At 42.6% G+C, this 22401-nt stretch overlaps 2 protein-coding genes across 2 annotated transcripts in view; one reads left to right on the top strand and one right to left on the bottom strand.

The window, feature by feature from the left end:
• Window positions 1-22401, top strand: part of LOC148341609 (uncharacterized) — a 137701-nt gene that overhangs the window by 67783 nt on the left and 47517 nt on the right. The window lies entirely within an intron of this gene.
• On the bottom strand, window positions 1984-21825 carry LOC148341612 (uncharacterized). The gene is made up of 4 exons (XM_088282980.1): window positions 21762-21825; window positions 16578-17903; window positions 2968-4123; window positions 1984-2401 (listed from the first exon to the last, which is right to left on the bottom strand). The coding sequence occupies exons 1-4, from the start codon at window positions 21823-21825 to the stop codon at window positions 1984-1986; spliced, it is 2964 nt and encodes a 987-aa protein (XP_088139106.1).

Raw genomic sequence — 22401 nt, 5'->3', positions numbered from 1 at the left:
CAGGCTCCTTAAAAGACAATAGCCACTGGAGTGCCGCATGGTCAGTGTGTACAATGAAGGGTAAACCGGACAGATAATATCGAAAATGGCTAATGGCTCTCACAATTGCCAGCAGTTCCCTTTGTGTGACACAATAACGCCGTTCAGCCTTGTTCAAGGTTTTGCTGAAGTATGCCACTACTCTCTCCCCGTCTGCCCCCACTTCACTCAAAACCGCCCCAATTCTGACATTGCTGGCATCAGTGTCCAGGACAAACGGCAGGTTGGCGTCTGGGGGGACGAGAATGGGTGCCTCCGTCAGCACCTTCTTTAGTGAGCTGAAGGCCCGTCTGCACTCGGAAGTCCAGTCAAAATCAGTGTCCTTCCGCTGCAGGTGGAAAAGCGGTGCAGCTAGACATGAGAAACCCCGCACGAATCGCCTGTAATAGGATGCCAGCCCAAGGACGCTCTTCAGTTCACGCGGGTTGCTGGGAGTAGGCCAGTCCCTCACGGCTCGCACTTTCTCCTCCAAAGTGCTAATGCCTTCCCCTCCAACTTTGTGTCCCAGGAACTCAAGCTCTCTTCTCATGAAGCAGCACTTGTCAGGGTGAAGTTTCAGACCCGCAGTGGAAATTCTTTGTAAGACCTGGCGCAGGGCCTCCAAGGCTGCATGGAAAGCGTTCCCATGGACCAGGATGTCATCCAAATAGACCAGACATTCCTGTCGGGGGATGCCAGCCAGCACCTTGTCCATAAGCCGCTCAAAGGTAGCAGGTGCATTACACAGGCCGAAACAGAGAACTCGAAACTGCCACAACCCCCTGCCAGTACAGAAAGCAGTCTTTGGCCGGGCTTCAGGGCTGAGGGGCACCTGCCAATATCCACTGTGCAGGTCTAATGAGGAGAAACAGGACAATCCAGACACCAGATCCAGATTCTCATCAATGCAGGACAGTGGATAGGAGTCTTTCTTGGTCAAGCTGTTTAAGGGTCTATAGTCCACACAGAACCTTTCTTCACTGTCTTTTTTTTTTTTACCATGACAACCCCTGAGGCCCAAGGGCTGTCAGATGGCTCAATGATGCCAGCTTTCAGAATCTCATCAATTGCACTGTCCACTTCTGCCTGATGTGCAAGGGGAAGGCGGCGGGGGCGTGCTTTGATAGGTCGTGCATCCCCCGTGTCAATTTGGTGCTGCACCAAGTCTGTTCGGCCCACCTCCTCTTCTGTCAGCGCAAAAATGTCCTTAAAGTCCCACAACAGTTGCCACAGCTCCTCCTGTTGCTTGGGTTCTAAACCATCACCGTTGAGCTTCCACACCTCACGCACTGCCGTCACTCTTTCCACTCCACCTGTCATGGACCACGGGGCCGGGGAAGAGGAATGCTCATCAATGTGGGCATCTGATGTGGGTGGAGAAGTCATAGGAGCCAGCGGTTCATGGGTGGTGTGCAGTGGCTGCGCTCGACGTCGGAAGTAATGACTTTTCAGGCTGTGTAGGGCGCACCATTTCAACTGTGGGGCGTCTTGGAAAAGCCAACGTGTTCCTCCCCAGGTCAAGCACGCACCAGGCTGTTCGTAGAAAGTCCAGTCCTATGATGCAGGGGTCGCGTACCGCGGCAACCCACACCCGAAAGTTCATGCATAGTCTCCCCACTAGAATAGTCACCACCCCCCTTCCAAGCATAGGGGTGAGCTCGCCAGTCACTGTTCGAAGCTTGACTGAGGTAGATTCCAATTGTGCCCCGGCTGGGAATACATCAGGCCTCAACAGTGTTGCAGTGGAGCCGGTGTCGACGAGGGCTACGCAAGGAGACCCCCCAAGCGAAATGGGGACATGGCAGAAATCCCCCGCATGGGTCCAGCCAACCACCCTCACAGACTCTGCAGTATCATCTGCTTCTGGGGAAAATGGAGCCCCTGTCCCCCATCTATGTGGTTGGGTTCCGTCTCCAGGATACAAGGCGTGTTGGGACACAGGTGCAGGGGTCTGCGGTGTCCACTCTACCCAGACGCCGGCCCGTTTCCCTGACCATCTGCCTTCTTGGGGCACCGCACGCTAATGTGCCCAGGCTGGCCACACACCCAACAAACTGGAGGGCCCCGTCGGGAATGAGCACTACTGCGTGGCGACTGCAGTGTGCTAGTGCAAATAAGCTCAGCCAGCTCATCCACCCGTAATAGTTGCTCTTGGATTTGGTCCACCGGTGTGGCAGAGCGCACAACATGGCCGTCAACATGGTCAATCCGTGTGGTGTCCCCTATGACCTCTCTCTCCACGGCCAGCTCCAGTGCCTCCTGAAGAGTACGGGGATGCGCCAGTTGAGTCTGTATGCGCAGTTCTCTTGGGGTAATGGCCCGGATAAACTGGTCCCTGGCCAGCTCACTCTGCACATCAGTCAGCATATGGGCATATGCACGCCTTGACAGGGTTTCAATGTCATTCGCTAACACACGCAGTGGTTCACCACCCTGTCTTTGCCTGTTAGAGAGCTCCGAGCGGTACGATTAAAAAGACAACTGAAAAACATAATGTTAAAAAATGTTGTTCCAGGCAAAGGCAATTTATTTTATTTACATGTTTGATGGAAATACCAAAACAAATCATCATCACTCAGACACAATGGTTCTTCTGGCAATGATCACACGCTTAATGTCAATAAAAAAGCTTTGCAAAATTCAATATATCATATTTTATTTAAAATCACATTCACATCTTACCACAAAGAGTCAGTTCCTTCAGTTTTTTGTTTTATTTTTTTTAAGCTTCAAGGATCGCTGCTATTCTCACCAGCACAATTGTGTCTCTCAGCACCCTGTTTAGTGAAGAATTTTTTAGCACAAACGCTGCAACTGAATGGCTTGTCTCCAGTGTGTGTTCTTGTGTGGCTTTTTAAATTTCCCTTTTGAGAGAAGCATTTTCCACAAGCAGAGCAGGAAAAGGGTTTTTCACCACTGTGCTTTCTTGTGTGGTTTGTTAAATGCGACTTTTGAGAGAAACTCTTGCCACAAACTAAGCAGGAAAAACATTTTTCACCACTGTGTGTTTTTCTATGTTTTGTTAAAGCCGAGTTGTCAGAGAAGCATTTTCCACAAACGGAGCATGAAAAAGGTTTTTCTCCACTGTGCGTTCTTGTGTGGCTTCGTAGATGCGACTTTCGAGAGAACCTCTTGGCACAAACTGAGCAGGAAAAAGGTTTTTCTCCACTGTGTGTTCTTGTGTGCCTTTTTAATTTAGACTTTTCAACGAAACTCATGCCACAAACTGAGCAGGAAAAAGGTTTTTCTCCAGTGTGTGTTCTTGTGTGGATTCGTAAATATGACTTTTCAGAGAAGCTTTTACTGCAAACCGAGCAGGAAAAAGGTTTTTCTCCAGTGTGTGTTCTTGTGTGGATTCGTAAATATGACTTTTCAGAGAAGCTTTTGCCACAAACCGAGCAGGAAAAAGGTTTTTCTCCACTATGTGTTGTTGTGTGTTTTGTTAAACTTACCTTTTGAGAGAAGCTTTTACCACAAACTGAGCAGTGAAAAGGTTTTTCTCCAGTGTGTGTTCTTGTGTGACAAGTTAAATTTGACTTTACAGAGAACCTCTTGCCACAAACTGAGCAGGAAAAAGCTTTTTCTCCACTGTGTGTTCTTGTGTGTTGTGTTAAATTTGCCTTTTCAGAGAATCCTTTGCCACAAACTGAGCAGGAAAAAGCTTTTTCTCCACTGTGTGTTCTTGCGTGCCTTGTTAAATCAAACTTTTGATAGAAGCTTTTGCCACAAACTGAGCAAGAAAAAGTTTTTTCTCCACTGTGCATTCTTGTGTGGATTGTTAAATCAAACTTGTGATAGAAGCTTTTGCCACAAACTGAGCAAGAAAAAGTTTTTTCTCCACTGTGCATTCTTGTGTGCCTTACTAAATGAGACTTTCGAGAGAAGCTTTTGCCACATACCGAGCAGGAAAAAGGTTTTTCTCCACTGTGTGTTCTTGTGTGCGGTTTTAAAGACAGCTTTGAAGTGAATGAGTCAGTGTGACATGCCCTTTCACCTTTGGCTTGCCCATCATCATCATCATCATTAGTATCATCATCATCGTCATGAGCGTCTGATAATGTGTCCTCATTATGTACTTGTGATGGTCCCCAGTGGTCTTCGTCACCTTCTGTTGTCACGTGATGACTTGAACTGCTGCTTGTAGGCTCCGCCCCTCTCTTGTCCTCACTCTCATCCTTGTTTTCATCTTCAGTCTTTCTAGGGACAAAGTTCAGTGGTGACTTGTTGATCTCCTCCTCCTCCTCCTTTTTGATGTGAGTCAAGTCTGGCTCCTCTTTCACAGAACGGAGATCGTTTTCACTGACGTCTGCAGGACACAAAAAGACAAACACACATTTGGTTTGGTCAAGTCAAACCTCATGCGGCGACTTTGTCTTATATGGTTTCTACCGTGCTACCTTGACTTGTGCCTGCCGCACACGGAGCAATGCGTGCGACACCAACTTTGACCGGACCATGGGGGCATTTCACAAAATTACGTCCTACGATGTGTAAACCTCCCTTTCGCAGCACAACCGTGATAAACGAGCATTTAAAAAGGAAGCACGTTGCGGCTGATGCCCGATTTCATTCCTGACATAGTCACAGACGTTTCTGGAATATGTATTCTAATTCAACTAAGATACACCATAATATTTTAAGAGTTCACTGAATTATTTTGGAACTGCAATGATGCTTAACAGCCATAGGGTGTCAGTAATGAGTAATAAAGTAACACAACACCTCCCATTGTTTTGTCATCAGTCATTTGGATAAATTACCAGGAACTATGAGTTGTGGGGGTGATGCAAACCACCTGGGCCACAGGAACTTTATTACCAGGAACTAAATGTTCCTGGACTTGTAGGTAGAAAAGGGGGTTGTGACGTTCAGCCTTTTTAAGCCCATAGTAAGCCAAAGATGCAGATGCATTCCTTGCAGCATGCGCTTGTTCACTGATGAGATCCGTGCAACCCTGGGTGGATGCATTCAATGTATTTTAAATGTTTGGATGGGGTGAAACTACGCACACGTGCACAAAACAGTGCAGGGCCACCCGAGGTTCATTGACTCTCACCCGACCAAGCCAGTAAAAAGTTCATAAATAAATAAGACCAATACGTCCTTGATTTTTTTTTTTTTTAAACTTAATATTTTGTGTTTTATTCACTAAAATTGATCAACCGCCATTGACGTTTTCGCGGCAGTGGGCACATTTTTAGAGTCAGGCGGAATTCCTTCCGTAAGGAATTGATTGAACAAAATATAAAAAACAGAAAATGTTTCTTTGTTATTTCAAATGTAAATTTTATACTGGGAAAAACATGGAGTTCACCCCCCACTATTGGTTATTCTTTGGCATATATTTTCTGCACTGATTTCATTTGACATAAACAATTGCTCAGCAGACCTGCAAGTAAAAGGCAATATTTAAAAATAAAGCGGCAATAACCTTGGACGCATTTCCCCAAACAACTTAATGTTGTGATGCATATGTTTAACGACAGAAAGTCGTTCTTGACAAAGCAAATGAGAGTAAAACGTGTACAAACCTGCTTTGATTGGCACAACACGAGGCTGGTTGCAACCTTCGCCCAGCAGTGGAAGATGTTGCTCGGACTCTTCTTTTATTCCACAAAGTTCCTCTTTGTACTTGGGTGTCGTTCTTGCACACATTTTTCAAACGCCAATCTCAACAAATCCGCACTCGATCTCTGCTTGGCGATGAGTCATGTGCCTCTTTTCGTTAGCGGCTAGCTAGCTAACAAGCTAAGCTAACTACGCCGAAAAGCATCAACGCGCGAAGATGAGGTTATCGGGACACAAAGACTTAATGAATTATGTCGACGTCCTTTAGAGTAGCACTGGACATCCTTTGAGAAAATTACAGTCAGTACCACACTAAATCAGAAGAATTTAGCGGTGGGTGTTTTTGTTCCGGTGTGGACGGGTCGGTGGATGTGGTCGAGGTCCTTCGGAAGCTGCGCGCTTGCTAATGACGTCATGCTTTAAGCACGTATTTTTCAAATATCTTTCTTTGCCTCTGTGTTTGTTTTTACACCTGGCTGTTCTCTTTTAATATATATTCTATGTAATATTTTAATTCGGTTGATAAAATTTTTTTAACAAAATAACTAAAATAACGCCACAAAAGCGAGTCAGCTCCGACGTCACTTCCCCCTCTGCCCGGAGAAGCCGCTACTGGAACAGCAGTGGGAAGGTTACGATTCTCCTACCGAACTTGCAACGATGCTGTGGTTCAATCGGGCTGCAAGATTGTATGGATATAATGTCTGCATATACTCGCAGTTGCTCTCAATTATTTGACGCCCGCCCCTTCCAAGAAGAAAAAGATTCGCGCCCCCCCACCACCATTTTTTTCTGTCTTTGTATATTGATGTTAGATTGTCAATAAAATATCCCTAAACTAAGCTAAATTGATAAGAAATATAATTTTGAGAACTATTATAGTGAGGATCTCGAAACTCAGTACTCTGATGTGCAAATATTGATGAGATGACAAATATTTGTCACGTCATGTCATTATCCTCACTGCTTATCCTGTGCAGGGTCGCGGGAGGGTGCTGGGGCCTTTCCCAGCTGACTACGGGCGAAAGGCGCACTACACCCTGAACTGGTCGCCAGCCAGTCACAGGGCAGACATAGACACCGTCACTGAGTGGGAACTGAACCCACGTTGCCTGCATACAACTCAGGCGAGTGTACCACTACAGCATCAGTGACATGATACATATTTACGAATACGTTAAAAAAAAAACTTTATTAACATTAACAAACATTTCTGATTTTGTTAATACATCTGCCACCATGTTGTCGGTTGGACATTATTTCTTACCGATTATCCTGGAAAGCAGCGGTGGGCAAACCACGGTCCGGGGGCCACATGCAGCCTGTTAAATGTTTTAATCCGGCCTGCCGAACTTTAAAAAAATTAAATGAATAAACCTTGTTCATGTTTTATTTTCTAAATACTGTGGTTTTTCAAAGACATATACTGTTTTAATGCTTTTTTTCCACTTTCATTTAAAATTAAATGTATTTTTTTTCTCAGATGACGTGAGGGCACCAAAACACTTTATCCATCTGCTCCTCGTCCGGCCCGTCTGTCAAATTTTAGAACTCATTGTGGCCCGCCAATCAAAAATTATTCCCGCCCCTGCTGCAAAGGATCACGGGAGCCTATCCCAGCTGTCTATGGGCGAAGGGCGCACAACTCCCTGAACTGGTCGCCAGCCAGGAACAAGGCAGACATAGACACTGTCACTGAGTGAGAACCAAACCCACGATACCCGCACACAAATCAGGCGAATGTACCACTACACCATCAGTGACAATCCCAAATCTATTTTCCCATTATTAACAGTTGATGTGATAAAGTGATACTTTGTCAAGTTTGCACCTTTGCCTTTTTACAGGCTTTTTCGACAGTGCTATGGTGCCTTGATTGTCCGAAAAAACAATAGGTTGCTCTTTATTTTTTGCATGTGATGTTTTCTTTCTCACAAGGGGACATTTCACATGGATTGAGCTGTTAAGTCACTAAAAAAGTAAAAGAAAAACAATAATGAAGATTCTTTAAGAATATGCAAGAAAGAAATCTTTCAGATCAAAATTTCACATTGTGGTTTGACAAATGTTGATAAATTATATTTTCGATGAGGTTTTTGTTTGTTGTTTATTCATTTAATTGTATACTCACTTCAATATTTAAGTTTTTTTTTCTTTCACGTTTTTTTACCTCTTTCAGTATTTAAATCGATTTTCATGTAATTATTTTAGCTTGCTTATGTATTACTCCAATATGTATTAAAAATTTTCAAAATGTAAAAATTCTATAAATAATTTTAAATACTTTTATTTCAATCTTGAATATTTGTCCATTTAAATATGTGTGGAATTATTTTAATTATTTATTGAATTAATTCATACTTAAAATTTCATTTATTATTTTTTATCTTTCAAAATTTGGACCCTTCAATTTGTCCAATATTTAGTAAATAATTCTATTTTTATTATGAATTTAATTAACTCTGTATCCATCCATCCATTATCTATACCGCTTCTCCTCACTCGGGTCGCGGGGGGTGCTGGAGCCTTTCCCAGCTATTTTCGGGCAGTAGGCGGGGGACACCCTGAACTGGTTGCCAGCCAATTGCAGGGCACACAGACACGAACAACCATCCGTGCTCAGACTCATACCTAGGGGCAATTTAGAGTGTTCAATCGGCCTGCCATGCATGTTTTTGGAATGTGAGAGGAAACCGGAGTACCTGGAGGAAACCCACGCAAGCACGAGGAGAACATGCAAACTCCACACAGGATGGCCGGAGCCGGGATCGAACCCGCGCCCGATGCTGTCTCTCACTGTGAGGCAAGCGTGCTAACCAGTCGGTCTGTATATGGTTGAGAATTTTAAATTTTTCACTATTTTATTGAAATGTTAGAGTGTTAAAAATTATTTCAGCCTTAATTTAATTACTTAAATATTTCATTATTGCTTTCAGTATTCATTAAACTACGGCAATTCACCTTTCCAATTCAGACAGCCGCAGCAACGAACTGCGTGATGGGGATCATCTCCGTGGTGACAAATAAACGTTGACTCCAGTCGCCATCAAGTTGCCAACTCCTGACATTCCAAAACCTTTGAGAGAAACCGAGACGATTTGTGTTTCTCTTTCTGGTTCTTTTTCTAGTTCAACTTCTAGTTCAGTTTTTCATCTTTCCATGATTGTGGAAGGCACCGATTTCAGAAGCACCGTTTCTTCTCACACCTTTTCCATTAAGTACGATTAAAAAGAAAACTGAAAAGCATAATGTTAACAAATGTTGTTCCAGGCAAAGGCAATTAATTTCCTTTACATGTTTGATGTAAACACACAAAAAACTCATCATCACTCAGACACAATGGTTCTTCTGGCACAGATCACATTGGCTTAATGTCAATAAAAAAAGCTTTGCAAAATTCAATATATCATATTTTATTCAAAATCAAAATTTACATTGTAGGATTGTATTACGATTACTGGCATTATTTTGAACACATACGGGACAGTATGTCGATAGTTAAAGTTAGCAGGTTCATATTTACGGAATATGTTAAACATTGATGAAACAAGAAGCATTTATCAAATGAAACTCGAAGCATGGGTCACAAGAATGACTGGGATTGTAGGCCTGATGTTTACTGATTTATTATATTATTCTCTTTATAGTACTTAGTTGAAATGTGTGAACTTTATTGAAATTCTCAGTAGTGAGAATAGATTTGCGCACATAGCATTTCCATGAGCTGCATTCACAGCACTTCATGGACAAATACGATGAAGCACATTCTCTACATTGGCTGTAGAAATGCAAACATACCAAATTGGGCACTGGAGGACTCACACAGACGCTATCGCAAAAAACACATTCCGAAAGACAGAACAATTGGAGATCGGAGCACACGCACATACACACTTGCACATACACGTATACCTGCACACACATGCACACCGACAAGATTCCAGAGGAATGCCAGCGAGGCGAGCGACGGAGAGACTGCCCGCCAGGGAAGGCCAGCCTTGGCGTGCCAGTCTTAGGAACCAGACGGGAATCAACTTATCCAGACGATGACTAACCTGGGGAGGACCTTCCCTTGGACGTGGACCCGTGCTGTGGGAGGGAGCGAGGACGACTGATTCAACCTACATTACCCTTGACATAAAAAACTCCTATAAAAACTGAAGCTGGGATGAAAGATGGCGCGCATTTTTCGACTGTGCTCGCCCGAGTGCAGTTTTCTCGTGAGATTAAGAAAAAGCCGCCCAGATATCTGTCTTTGTACTATTTCCTGAACTCCAGAAATTGAAGAAACTAAATATCGGAACTCTAATCAGTTGTTGTTGAGTCTTTATTTGACCCTTTTCTTCTTGAGTACAAAAAAACTAACACGCATTGGAGTAAGTTTGGCTTTTAAAGGTTGATTTACGAAACTACTTCTCATTTCCATGGTGACTGAACTCCAACATCATCTTTCCACAAAGAGTCAGTTCCTTCAGTTTTTTTGTCTTTTTTTAAGCTTCAAGGATCGCTGCTATTGTCACCAGCACAATTGTGTCTCTCAGCTTGCTGTTTAGTGGCGAATTTTTTAGCACAAACGCTGCAACTGAATGGCTTGTCTCCACTGTGTGTTCTTGTGTGGCTTGTTAAATTCGCCTTTTGAGAGAAACATTTTCCACAAACTAAGCATGAAAAAGATTTTTCACCACTGTGTGTTCTCATGTGCCTTACCAAATGAGACTTTTGAGAGAAACCTTTTCCGCAAACTGAACAGGAAAAGGGGTTTTCACCACTGTGTGTTCTTGTGTGGATTGTTAAACTTGAATTTTGAGAGAAGCTTTTTCCACAAATTGAGCAGGAAAAAGGTTTTTCTCCATATTGTATTCTTGTGTGACTTGTTAAATTTGCCTTTTGAGAGAAACTCTTGCCGCAAACTGAGCAAGAAAAAGTTTTTTCTCCACCGTGTGTTCTTGTATGTCTTTGTAAATGTGACTTTCGAGAGAAACTCTTGGCACAAACTGAGCAGGCAAAAGGTTTTTCCACACTGTGTGTTCTTCTATGTTGTGTTAAAGTTGACTTAACAGAAAAGCTTTTGCCACAAACCGAGCAGGAAAAAGGTTTTTCTCCAGTGTGTGTTCTTGTGTGGCTTCGTAAATTTGACTTTACAGAAAAGCTTTTGCCACAAACTGAGCAGGAAAAAGGTTTTTCTCCACTGTGTGTTCTTCTATGTTTTGTTAAAGTTGACCTATCAGAGAAGCTTCTGCCACAAACTGAGCAGGAAAAAGGTTTTTCACCACTGTGTGTTGTTGTGTGTTTTGTTAAACTTATCTTATGAGAGAAACTCTTGCCACAAACTGAGCAAGAAAAAGGTTTTTCACCACTGTGTGTTCTTGTGTGTTCTGTTAAATATGTCTTTTCCGAGAAGCATTTTCCACAAACTGAGCAGGAAAATGTTTTTTCTCCAGTGTGTGTTCTTGTGTGTCTTGTTAACGTTGCATTTTGAAAGCTTTTACCATGAACTGAGCAAGAAAAAGGGTTTTTACCACTGTGTGTTTTTTTGTGCCCTTTTAAACACAAAGTTAATGAGTCAGTGTGACGTGCCCTTTCACCTTTAGCTTGCCCATTATCATCATCATGATCACCATCATCATCATGATGAGCATCTGATAATGTGCCCTCATTTTGTGCTTGTGATGGTCCCCAGTGGTCTTCATCACCTTCTGTTGTCACATGATGACTTGAACTGCTACTTGGAGGCTCCGCCCCTCTCTTGTCCTCACTCTCATCCTTGTTTTCATCTTCACTCTTTGTAGGGACAACGTTCACTGGTGACTTGTTAATCTCCTCCTCCTCCTTCTTGATGTGAGTCAAGTTTGGCTCCTCTTTCACAGAACGGAGATCGTTTGCACTGACGTCTGGAGGACACAAAAAGACAAATTTGGTTTGGTCAAGTCAAACCTCATGCGGCGACTTTGTCTTATATTGTTTCTAGTACATTCCAACATTCCCCTTTTTAATTTTTTTTATAAAATTTCTGTTTCTAAATAAATTTGAAAACAAAATTACGTGTGAAGAATCAAAATCCCTACGCATAAATTAAGCAACAACACTTTCACTCTGACATATATGAATAAGGTGTATTTTAAAGTTATCCAATATGTATTAAAATTAGACTAAGATACACCATAATATTATTAGAGTTCACTGAATTATTTTGTAACTGCAATGATGCTTAACAGCCATAGGGTGTCAGTAATGAGTAACAAAGTAACACAAGACCTCCCTCTGATACATCATAATTGCCATTTGCATAAATTATCAAGAACTTTGAGTTGCGGGGGAGATGCAAACCACCTGGGCCACAGGAACTTTATGACCAGGAACTAAATGTTCCTGGACTTGTTGGTGGAAAAGGGGGTTGTGACGTTCTCCCCTTTTAAGCCCATAGTAAGCCAAAGATGCAGATGCATTCCTTGCAGCATGCGCTTGTTCACTGATGAGATCCGTGCAACCCTGGATGGATGCATTCAATGAATTTTAAATGTTTGGATGAGGTGAAACTACGCACACGTGCACAAAACTGTGCAGGACCACCCGAGGTTCATTGACCAAGCCAGTAAAAATTTCATAAATAAATAAGACCAATACATACTTGATTTTTTCAAAAACTTAATCCATTGTGTTATAGCCACTAAAATTCATCAACGCCATTGATCTTTTTGCCACAGTGTGAACATTTTTTAGAGTCAGGTTCAATCATTCCATAAGGAATTGCTTGAACAAGATATGTCAGAGTTTTTGTCAAAAACGAGACAAGCCTTGATAAATGAATCACCCAGCCAAGATTGTCTTTGTCACTTGCGAGGAGCAGTCCGCCAAAGAGAAAAGCGTTCCCGCTCCTGTGCGGCGTTTTATTGAAGCACAGCAAAGCAAATTGTAAATGCAAACTCATAAAGAATGGAAAAACATGAACACTTTGACATTGTCATATGTCAAATGTTAAATAATCAGTTAACATTTTATACTGGAAAAAAACATGGAGTTTACCCCCCCACTAATGGTTTTTCTTTGGCATTTATTTCCTGCACTGATTTAATTTGGCATCAACAAATGTTCAGCAGACCGGCAAGTTAAAAGCAAAAAATAAAAATAAAACGGCAATAACCTTGAACGCATTTCCCCAAATAACTTAATGTTGTGATGCATATTTCGAACGATAGAAAGTCGTTCTTTACAAAGCAAATGAGAGTAAGATGTGTACAAACCTGCTTTGTGTAGCACAACACGAGGCTGCTTGCAAACTTCGCCCAGCAGTTGAAGATGTTGCTCGTTCTCTTTTATTCCACAAAGTTCCGCTTTGTACTTGGGTGTCGTTCTTTCGCACATATTCAAATGATAATTCCCCAAAATCCGAACTTGATCTCTGCTTGGCGATGAGTCATGTGCCTCTTTTCGTTAGCGGCTAGCTAGCTAACAAGCTAAGCTAACTACGCCGAAAAGCATCAACGCGCAAAGATGAGGTTATCGGGACACAAAGACTTAATGAATTATGTCGTAGTCCTTTAGAGTAGCACTGGACATCCTTTGAGAAAATTACAGTCAGTTCCACACTAAATCAGAAGAATTTAGCGGTGGACTGTTTTTGTTCCGGTGTGGACGGGTCGGTGGATGTGGTCGAGGTCCTTCGGAAGCTGCGCGCTTGCTAATGACGTCATGCTTCAGACACGTATTTTTCAAATATATTTCTTTGCCTCTGTTTCTGTTTTTACACCTTGCTGTTCTATTTTAATATATATTTTATATAATATTTGAATTCGGTTGATAAAAAAAAAATTTAAAAAAAAAATTAACGCCACATTGGCGATTCAGCTCTTACGTCACTTCCGCCTTTGTCCGGAGAATCCGCTGCTGCAACTGCAGTGGGAGTTTACGTTTCTCCGACCGAACTTGCAACAATGCTGTGGTTCACTCGTAGGCTTCGAAGTTAACTTTAAAAACTGCTAGCCCATAGGGCAAGTGCCACTAAAATTTGCCTTGCCCGAGTGGCCAAATTACTTGCCCAACTTGGGCAAGTGACAATTTTTTTTCTCTTGCCCAAAGATTAAATTACCTTGCCCTGAGTGACTTTTTGGATGACAAAGTGTCTGATTACAAATTGCATGAATTTTTTTTTTCGGACAGTGCCTCGAAAGAATTACAACAGAATTACAATTACACAGTCTTGTTTTCATAGCATAAACAGAACACAGTCACTGACACTATGTCAGGTCACATCATGGAGCTAATGAATTAACAGCCAATAATCAAATATTACTCCCTTCCTTACTCGCAACTGAATTGTCTACTTAAAAATATGCGAGCTACTTTAGTCATGTCAGAATCCGAAATGTTCGGATTTGAACGAACTTGTCGCCACTTGTAAACATGCGCAGAAGGTAAGAAAACTTCCGACTGTCAGTTTTCGGACGAAATATCGTACGTTTTTGTTGTGTTTTTCAAACTTCAAATGAAGATGCAACTCCAGTGAGTTCCAATACTGCGGGGCAGTGCGGCGCTATGCCGAATCAACACACCCAAAAGTCGTAACTGGCGACCGTTCAAAAATCTGAAATATATTCTTTCTTTTTTTAAACCACAATGGCCGAAGGAGGGAAAAGTGTGATTTTTTATTGCAGATACACTTGCAAGGACATTTTCAAGTCGGACCTTTCAAGAGAAGCTATATCGTCCAACACTCACTCAGTGGTGCGTAAGTGTGTTTCTGGATATTATTTGTCCAGCCGTGGTGTCATAAATGATGGTATTTTCATGGGGATTTATTCAAGTAGAACAAAGTAGGAATTCCCCGAAGGCACAGGTGTGAAATGCACTGAAGTAACTTAAAAAGTAAAAGTAAAAAAAAAAAAATTACGACTGTTTAATAATGTGCAAGAAAGAAAAATGTTGACAAATGTTGCAAATAATGATATTTTCCAGGAGGTATTTATTTCTTTGTTGTTTATTCATTCAATTCTATACTTATTTCAATATTTGAGTATTATTTTTCTTTCAATATGTAGTATATTTTGTCTTTGAAGTGTGCGTCCTTGCTGCCTTCCGGAGAGGCAGCCGATCAAGGCTGGATTGGTGATGGAAAAGAACAAAAGAAAGAAGAAAGATTTAATTCTCGTCACATGCTGATGTCAAAAGAAGTCTCCCCAAAAACGTGTGAGCCCCCTCTCAGACATTCCCTTCTTTTAGGGAATGCCCAAATGGGACATGAATATCTAATTTCCCTTGTTTCATATGCAATTCCCATCCCGCTAGTCTTCTGGATTTCCCTCCAAAAGTCCCCCAGAGGGAGAACAGATACGTCTCCCCGTTGATACGACCAGTCTACTCGTGACCACCTTAAATTACTTCCATACCCTGGAAGGTCACTGACCTGGCGAGAGAATTGCCCCCACCATAAACAATGCTCAGGCCTATTTTCTCTCAGGGCAGTATTTGGTTACATCGGAACTTCAGAACCAAGACTGGTCACTTCTGTGAGCTCCAGTCCCTTCATAGTTTCATAAAGAGAATTACTTCCCATATCTAAATTAGGCCATTTAAAAATACACAACTTATTTTTTCATTTATTTCAATTTATATTTAAGCTTGCTTATGTAATAATACAATATTTATTCAATTATTTTAATATGTAAAATTCTCAACAATTTAAACCTTTTTATTTCACACTTGAATATTTCTTAACAAATTTGTTCTTTTGAATATGTGTGCAATTTAAATTATTCCATCCATCCAGCCATTTTCTGCCACTCATCCAGGGTCGGGTTATTGAATTAATTTTTTAGTATTTTTTATAATTCAATATTTATTTCAAGATCAGGACTCTTCTCAATGAGTTCAATATTTATAAAATGTTTCTATATTTGTTATTAATTGAATTAAGTCTGTATGTGATTTCCAATTTTACATTTTAATATTTCCCTTTTTCACTATATAAATAATCCAATGTATAAAAAATATAATAAAGCATGAAAAAAAATATTTGGTATATTTTTCCGAAGTGAGATTCTGCTTAGCAACAAACGCCAAACGCTTGATGGAGCTCAACCTAGAGAGTGTATTTAGCCAGTCAGAAATTTATTCAGAAAGCGAAATATTAAATGTATGTGAGGGGATATTTGAAGAGTTTGAGTTATGTTCAATGGACCATTCATATACGAGCCAGCCAAACACAGCGAGAAAACCAGCGCTGACTCCAGTCGCCATCAAGTTGCCAACTCCTGACATTCCAAGACCTTTGAGAGAAACTGAGACTATTTGCGTTTCTCTTTCTTGTTCTTTTTATAGTTCAACTTCTAGTTACGTTTTTCACCTTTTCACACAGCGTAATGAAAGCCAGTTGAGCAAGTGGAACGAGTGATTTAATTGATGATTGTGGAAGGCAACGATTTCATAAGCACAGTTTCTTCTCACACCTTTTCCATTAAGTACGTTTAAAAAGACAACTGAAAAGCATAATGTTAACAAATGTTCCAGGCAAAGGCAATTAATTTCATTAATAATGTTTGATATGAAAACAAAAAAAAGATCATCATCACTCAGGGACAACGGATGCAAATTAGCCATTGGCTATAATTTGGCATATTTACAGGAAACTGTTTGATTAATATGCATTGTCCCTGTATACTTTCAAAAATAAAAACAAATACAAATACAAATACTCAGACACAATGGTTCTTCTGGCACGGATCACACGCTTAATGTCAATAAAAAAGCTTTGCAAAATTCAATATATCGTATTTTATTCAAAATCACATTTACATCTTACCACAAAGAGTCAGTTCCTTCAGTTTTTTGTTTTCTTTTTTTTAAGCTTCAAGGATCGCTGCTTTTCTCACCAGCACAATTGTGACTCTCCGCATGCTGTTTAGTGGAGAATTTTTTAGCACAAACGCTGCAACTGAATGTCTTGTCTTCACTGTGTGTTCTTGTGTGGCGTCGTAAATACGAATTTTGAGAGAAACTCTTGGCACAAACTGAGCAGGAAAAATGTTTTTCTCCAGTGTGTGTTCTTGTGTGATCTGTTAAACTTGACTTTACAGAGAAGCTTTTGCCACAAACTGAGCAGGAAAATGGTTTTTCACCACTGTGTGTTCTTGTATGTTGTGTTAAATGTGCCTTTTGAGAGAAGCATTTTCCACAAACTGAGCAGGAAAAAGGTTTTTCTCCACTGTGCATTCTTGTGTGTTCTGTTAAACTTGACTTTTGAGAGAAGCTTTTGCCACAAACTGAGCAGGAAAAAGGTTTTTCGCCACTGTGCTTTCTTGTGTGACTTGTTAAATTTGATTTTAGAGAAAAGCTTTTACCACAAACCAAGCAGGAAAAGGGTTTTTCTCCAGTGTGTGTTCTTGTGTGATTTATCAAATGAGACTTTCGAGAGCAACTCTTGCCACAAACTGAGCAGGAAAAAGGGTTTTCTCCAGTGTGTGTTCTTGTGTGCCTTTTTAAATTTGACTTATAAGAAAAGCTTTTGCCACAAACTGAGCAGGAAAAGGGTTTTTCTCCACTGTGAGTTCTTGTGTGGCTTGTTAAATTTGCCTTATGAAAGAAACATTTTCCACAAACTGAGCAGGAAAAAGGGTTTTCTCCACTGTGTGTTCTTGTGTGGCTTGTTAAATTTGCCTTATGAAAGAAGCATTTTCCACAAACTGAGCAGGAAAAAGATTTTTCACCACTGTGTGTTCTTGTGTGACTTGTTAAATTTGATTTTTGAGAAAAGCTTTTACCACAAACCAAGCAGGAGAATGGTTTTTCTCCAGTGTGTGTTCTTGTGTGACAAGTTAAATTTGGCTTATAAGCAAAGCTTTTGCCACAAACTGAGCAGGAAAAAGGTTTATCTCCACTGTGTTTTCTTGTGTGAATTATTAAATGCGACTTTTGAGAGAAACTCTTGCCACAAACTGAGCAGGAAAAAGGTTTTTCTCCAGTGTGTGTTCTTGTGTGACAAGTTAAATTTGACTTTACAGAGAAGCGTCTCCCACAAACTGAGCAGGAAAAAGGTTTTTCTCCACTGTGCATTCTTTTGTGTGCTATTAACCTTGCCTTTTGAGAGAAACCTTTTCCGCAAACTGAGCAGGAAAAATGTTTTTCTCCACTGTGCGTTCTTGTGTGCCTTACAAAATGAGACTTTCGAGAGAAGCTTTTGCCACAAACCGAGCAGGAAAAAGGTTTTTCACCACTGTGTGTTTTTCTGTGCCCTTTTAAAGACAGTTTTGAAGTGAATGAGTCAGAGTGACATGCCCTTTCACCTTTGGCTTGCCCATCATCATCATCATCATTGTCATGAGCGTCTGATAATGTGTCCTCATTATGTGTTTGTGATGGCCCCCAGTGGTCTTCGTCACCTTCTGTTGTCACGTGATGTCTTGAGCTGCTGCTTGTAGGCTCCGCCCCTCTGTTGTCCTCACTCACATCCTTGTTTTCATCTTCAGTCTTTATAGGGACAACGTTCACTGGTGACTTGTTGATCTCCTCCTCCTCCTCCTTTTTGATGTGAGTCAAGTCTGGCTCCTCTTTCACAGAACGGAGATCGTATTCACTGACGTCTGCAGGACACAAAAAGACAAATTTGGTTTGGTCAAGTCAAACCTCATGCGGCGACTTCGACTTATATTGTTTCTACCGTGCTACCTTGACTTGTGCCTGCCGCAGACGAAGCAATGCGTGCGACCCCGATTTGGACCGGACCATGGGGGCATTTCACAAAATTACGTCCTACGATGTAAACCTCCCTTGAGCAGCACAACTGTGATAAACGAGCATTTAAAAAGGAAGCACGTTGCGGCTGATGCCAGATTTAATTCCTGACAGAGTCACAGACGTTTCTGGAAGCGAGCTGAAGTTAGCACACACAGGCTATTGTGTGCGTCTGATGGAACGCCTGTTGTGGGACCCTAACTTATTGATGGGGGCCACTGGGGGCCATCGCAACATAATGTAATTGATAGAATAGGAATCCTTCAAGTGAAATATGTTTACAAGTATTTCTGTTAGGTTCGCCGGTCGGCGAGGAGGGGGTGGACCCAAAATGCGAGGAAGCCGGGATTAGGGTAACTTAAAGGGAATTTATTCAACAAAACGAAACCAAAAGGCAACAAGGTACTAGGGACAAAATAACAAAACAATGAGGACGAACAAGGGCGCAACAGGACAGAACTGAACTAGACTGTGAAACGGGGACAATAACAAGTGACTACGAGCTATGATCAGGAATGACAGCAAAGAGTAACGGTGGCATGAGGAAAGGGCAAAGCAATGGCAGTGCTGTCCGCAAATGGGGCAATGCACCGACGCTGAGCTGTCGGCACGGGGTGGTTTAGTAGTCCATTGATTAGGGGAGCAGATGGGAGTCAGGTGTGCGGGGCTAACGGGGAACAGGTGCGTGGCTGGTGGGAACGGAGAGCTGAGGGGAAACGCCCCTACTCAGCCTACCGGGGTAAACAAAAACAAGGACAAGGCATGGGACGTGAAAAATGACAACAAAGCCCTGCCATGACCGACACGGATCATGACAATTTATTTTTGCATTTAGAGATAGAACTAAATGTTCCTGGGCTTGTTGGTAGAAAAGGGGGTTGTGGCGTACTCCCTTTTTAAGCCCATAGTAAGCCAAAGATGCAGATGCATTCCTTGCAGCATGCGCTTGTTCACTGATCGAGATCCGTGCAACCCTGGGTGGATGCATTAAATGTATTTTAAATGTTTGGATGAGGTGAAACTATGCACACGAGCACAAAACAGTGCAGAGCCACCGGAGGTTCATTGACCGAGCCAGTAAAATTTTCATAAATAAGACCAATACGTACTTGATTTATTTAAAAAAATATATAATCCTTTGTGCTTTATCCACTAAAATTCATCAACCGCCATTGATCTTTTTGCCGCAGTGTGCACAGTTTTTGTCAAAAACGAGACAAGTGTGCACAAATGAATCACCCAGCCAAGATTGTCTTTGTCACTCGCGAGGAGCAGTCCGCCAAAGAGAAAAGCGTTCCCGCTCCTGTGCGCGTTTTATTGAAGCACAGCAAAGCATTTTGAATATGCAAACTCAAAGAATGGAAAAACATGAACACTTTGACTTCATCAGACCCGTCCACACGCTTCCTGTTGTTCGAACGGTTTCAGCTTACAAGACATGTTTGGGTCACAATTCTGTTAAATGCGAGCTAAACGGTTTTCTGTCAAACACGGTTCAAGACGTGCATCTGTTTTTGTGGCTTCCTGCTAAACTGCCAGCATAGACACAACTCTGTTACCACTGAACTCACGTTTTCCTGTTTAAGAGGTCCTCGTTTTTGTGACCTTTTATTAACCCGTAAGCATAGTTTTGAAACATGATGACATGACAAACTTAATTTCTTTCACAATAATATAAAAACTTTCGCAGATATTGCAAAAACAAATTGGAGAAGCTGTGGAGCAGAGCACAACATCAGTCAGACCCCGGGTCCACCATAGTGTCGAAATTCTGAAAATGTTCCATAACAGAGGAATTCGCAATGGGTGCTGAAACACCACACCCTGCAAGTCACATGGAGTATTCTACATCTGAAATTAACTCTGCCAACCGTCTTCACCAATGGGCCTAAATCTTTAGTATGATGATGCGCACCGATAGTGAATGTGATTTGTGGCTCAGCGAACAGAGACAATTCAGAGACCAGAGCAGGAACAGGACGTACCACCCGCGGGAGGATGGAGACCCTGGTCTCAGAGCTGCCCAGTCTACTGGAACGGAGGACAACATATGCTTCCCCGCCGGATGTGCACAGTCAAATTCAGTCCACGGCAGTGACTTGGCCAATCTCAAGAGTCCCACAAGCATGACAGCATTGTTGCTCATTGGGATATGCTGAAGAAGCTTGCAAAGCGTGGAATATCTTGTTCCACCATCAAAAACTGTTGTCCATCAATCGTCACCGGAATGCCAAGACTTGCCGGTCCTTGAATGCTGAGGCTCCGCGGGCACCCCTATCGTGGAATGTGGTCCCAATCAGGTTGAGGCGTCAAGTGTGCGTTTGGAAGCCATAGAAGCGTTGTCGGAGGAGGGGGTAGCGATGGCGCCCCCGTGCTAGAGGAGCTCTTTGTGACAGGTATGGCGCTGGACCACAGGATGGCACATTTCAGGAAGTGGCTCGGTTTGGACCGCTCATCACCCAGTGACCCCACATCAAAAGCACGTCCCACTCACAACCCATCTCTATAACCACCCCTACTTCTGTTACGTGACCTTGTTGACCGGCCGGTGCGGACAACAAGCCTGCGGTGGCAGCGGAAACGGAAAGAGCAGACGCAATGGGAGCTGCATGCGTCGGCTGCTGCATTAACTGCTTCCCCCTGTTTTATTTTATTTATTTTTCCCCATATTCTTTTTTCCTTTCCCAGTGAATTAGCACTCTTGGCCCTCTGAACCCGCAGGTGTAACAATTCTTTTTCTCCATCCAATCCAATATTTTCTTTCATCGATGCAAAAACGGGGGTTCTACTCATACTGATGAGCAGTTTCTCATTGACGGACTGTTTCGCATGATGTCAGTAACTGGGAGGCGCAGGCCCTCGAGGACGGCCACCCGGCACAGCTGTGTGGTGGTGACACTATTGGACGTGTCACTGGCGGAAGCTTCAATCCATTCGCGTCTCGCGCCGTCTCCCATAAGAGCTCACCAACTTAATCCCTCATCATATTTTACAAATGCCAATGCCAATTGGTTTTGTCTTCTGTTTATGATTCATATTCAATCCCCATGAACACGTCAACTATTCGTTTAGCTATAGGACTTGTTGTTATAATCCCCCCAAAAAAATCAGCACTTCTGGTGTTTTAGAGTGGGGAAAAAGAAGCAACTCAATTTGACCTGCATGAGGACCAGAGGCTTCACTGGGGTCATCAGGTGGGTCCCCTCCTTCATCGGTGTTTCGTTGATAAACCCACAACACCTCAGGATGGGTTCAACAGCGACATCTGTGCGCCTCAGGTGTGCCCCCCTCTGCCTCTGCTCCTCCTGCCTATTGTCAAAATTGGGAAGGGAGAAGAGTCCTTTACTAGGTCTTTGAAGTCTTATGAGGGTGTTCCTCCTCCACTTTTCCTCACATTTGGCATCGAACAGCCCAAGTGGGGTCCTTCCTCTTCATCCAGAGCCAATTGCTGCCTCTCTCCGCAGCCTCCGACAGCAATTTCACAGCTTGTCGTTGGGCCTGGCCTTGGATCCCCATGCTTCTCAGGAGCCTTGTTGTTGATGTGGCTACAAATCCTCTGCACCCGACCTCCACAGGGAGCACCTGTGTACGCCAGCCACGCTGCTCTGCCTCTGCTGCTCTGCCTCTGCTGCGATGTCCATGTATTTCAGGCTTTTGCGATTATAGGCTTCATCCACTGCAGACTCCCATGGGACTGTTAGTTCCACGATGTACAGGAGTTTCTGTGAGGTTGACCACAAGATCAGGTCTGGCCTGAGATTAGTTGTAATGATCACCGGTGGAAAGATGATTTTCTGATCCAGGTCAACTTTCATTTTCCAGTCTCGGGCTGTGTCCAGGAGGGTTGTTTCCACTCTTACAGATGGTCTCCCTGGAAGTTGTCCTGCTTTCACAAAGGCGATTGTGCTTGGGAGTCCAGGCGCGTGGGGAGGGAGGGCATTGTTGGTCGTTCTCCTTTTCTCCAGTATGATCGCCAGTTGCCGTAGGACCTGATTGTGCCTCCAGGTAGTGGGGGGGCGCAAATTTATTTTCTTCTTGGTAGGGGGGGCGTGACAGGAAATAATTGAGAACCACTGAACTAATATAACCCCG

This window comes from Idiotropiscis lumnitzeri, chromosome 2 (genome assembly GCF_059441095.1).
Source record: "Idiotropiscis lumnitzeri isolate Australia: NSW breed Sydney's pygmy pipehorse chromosome 2, RoL_Ilum_1.0, whole genome shotgun sequence".
Classification (NCBI taxonomy): domain Eukaryota; kingdom Metazoa; phylum Chordata; class Actinopteri; order Syngnathiformes; family Syngnathidae; genus Idiotropiscis; species Idiotropiscis lumnitzeri.
The sequence above is the reverse complement of the archived record's forward strand: the minus strand, read 5'-3'. Positions and strand labels throughout refer to the sequence as shown.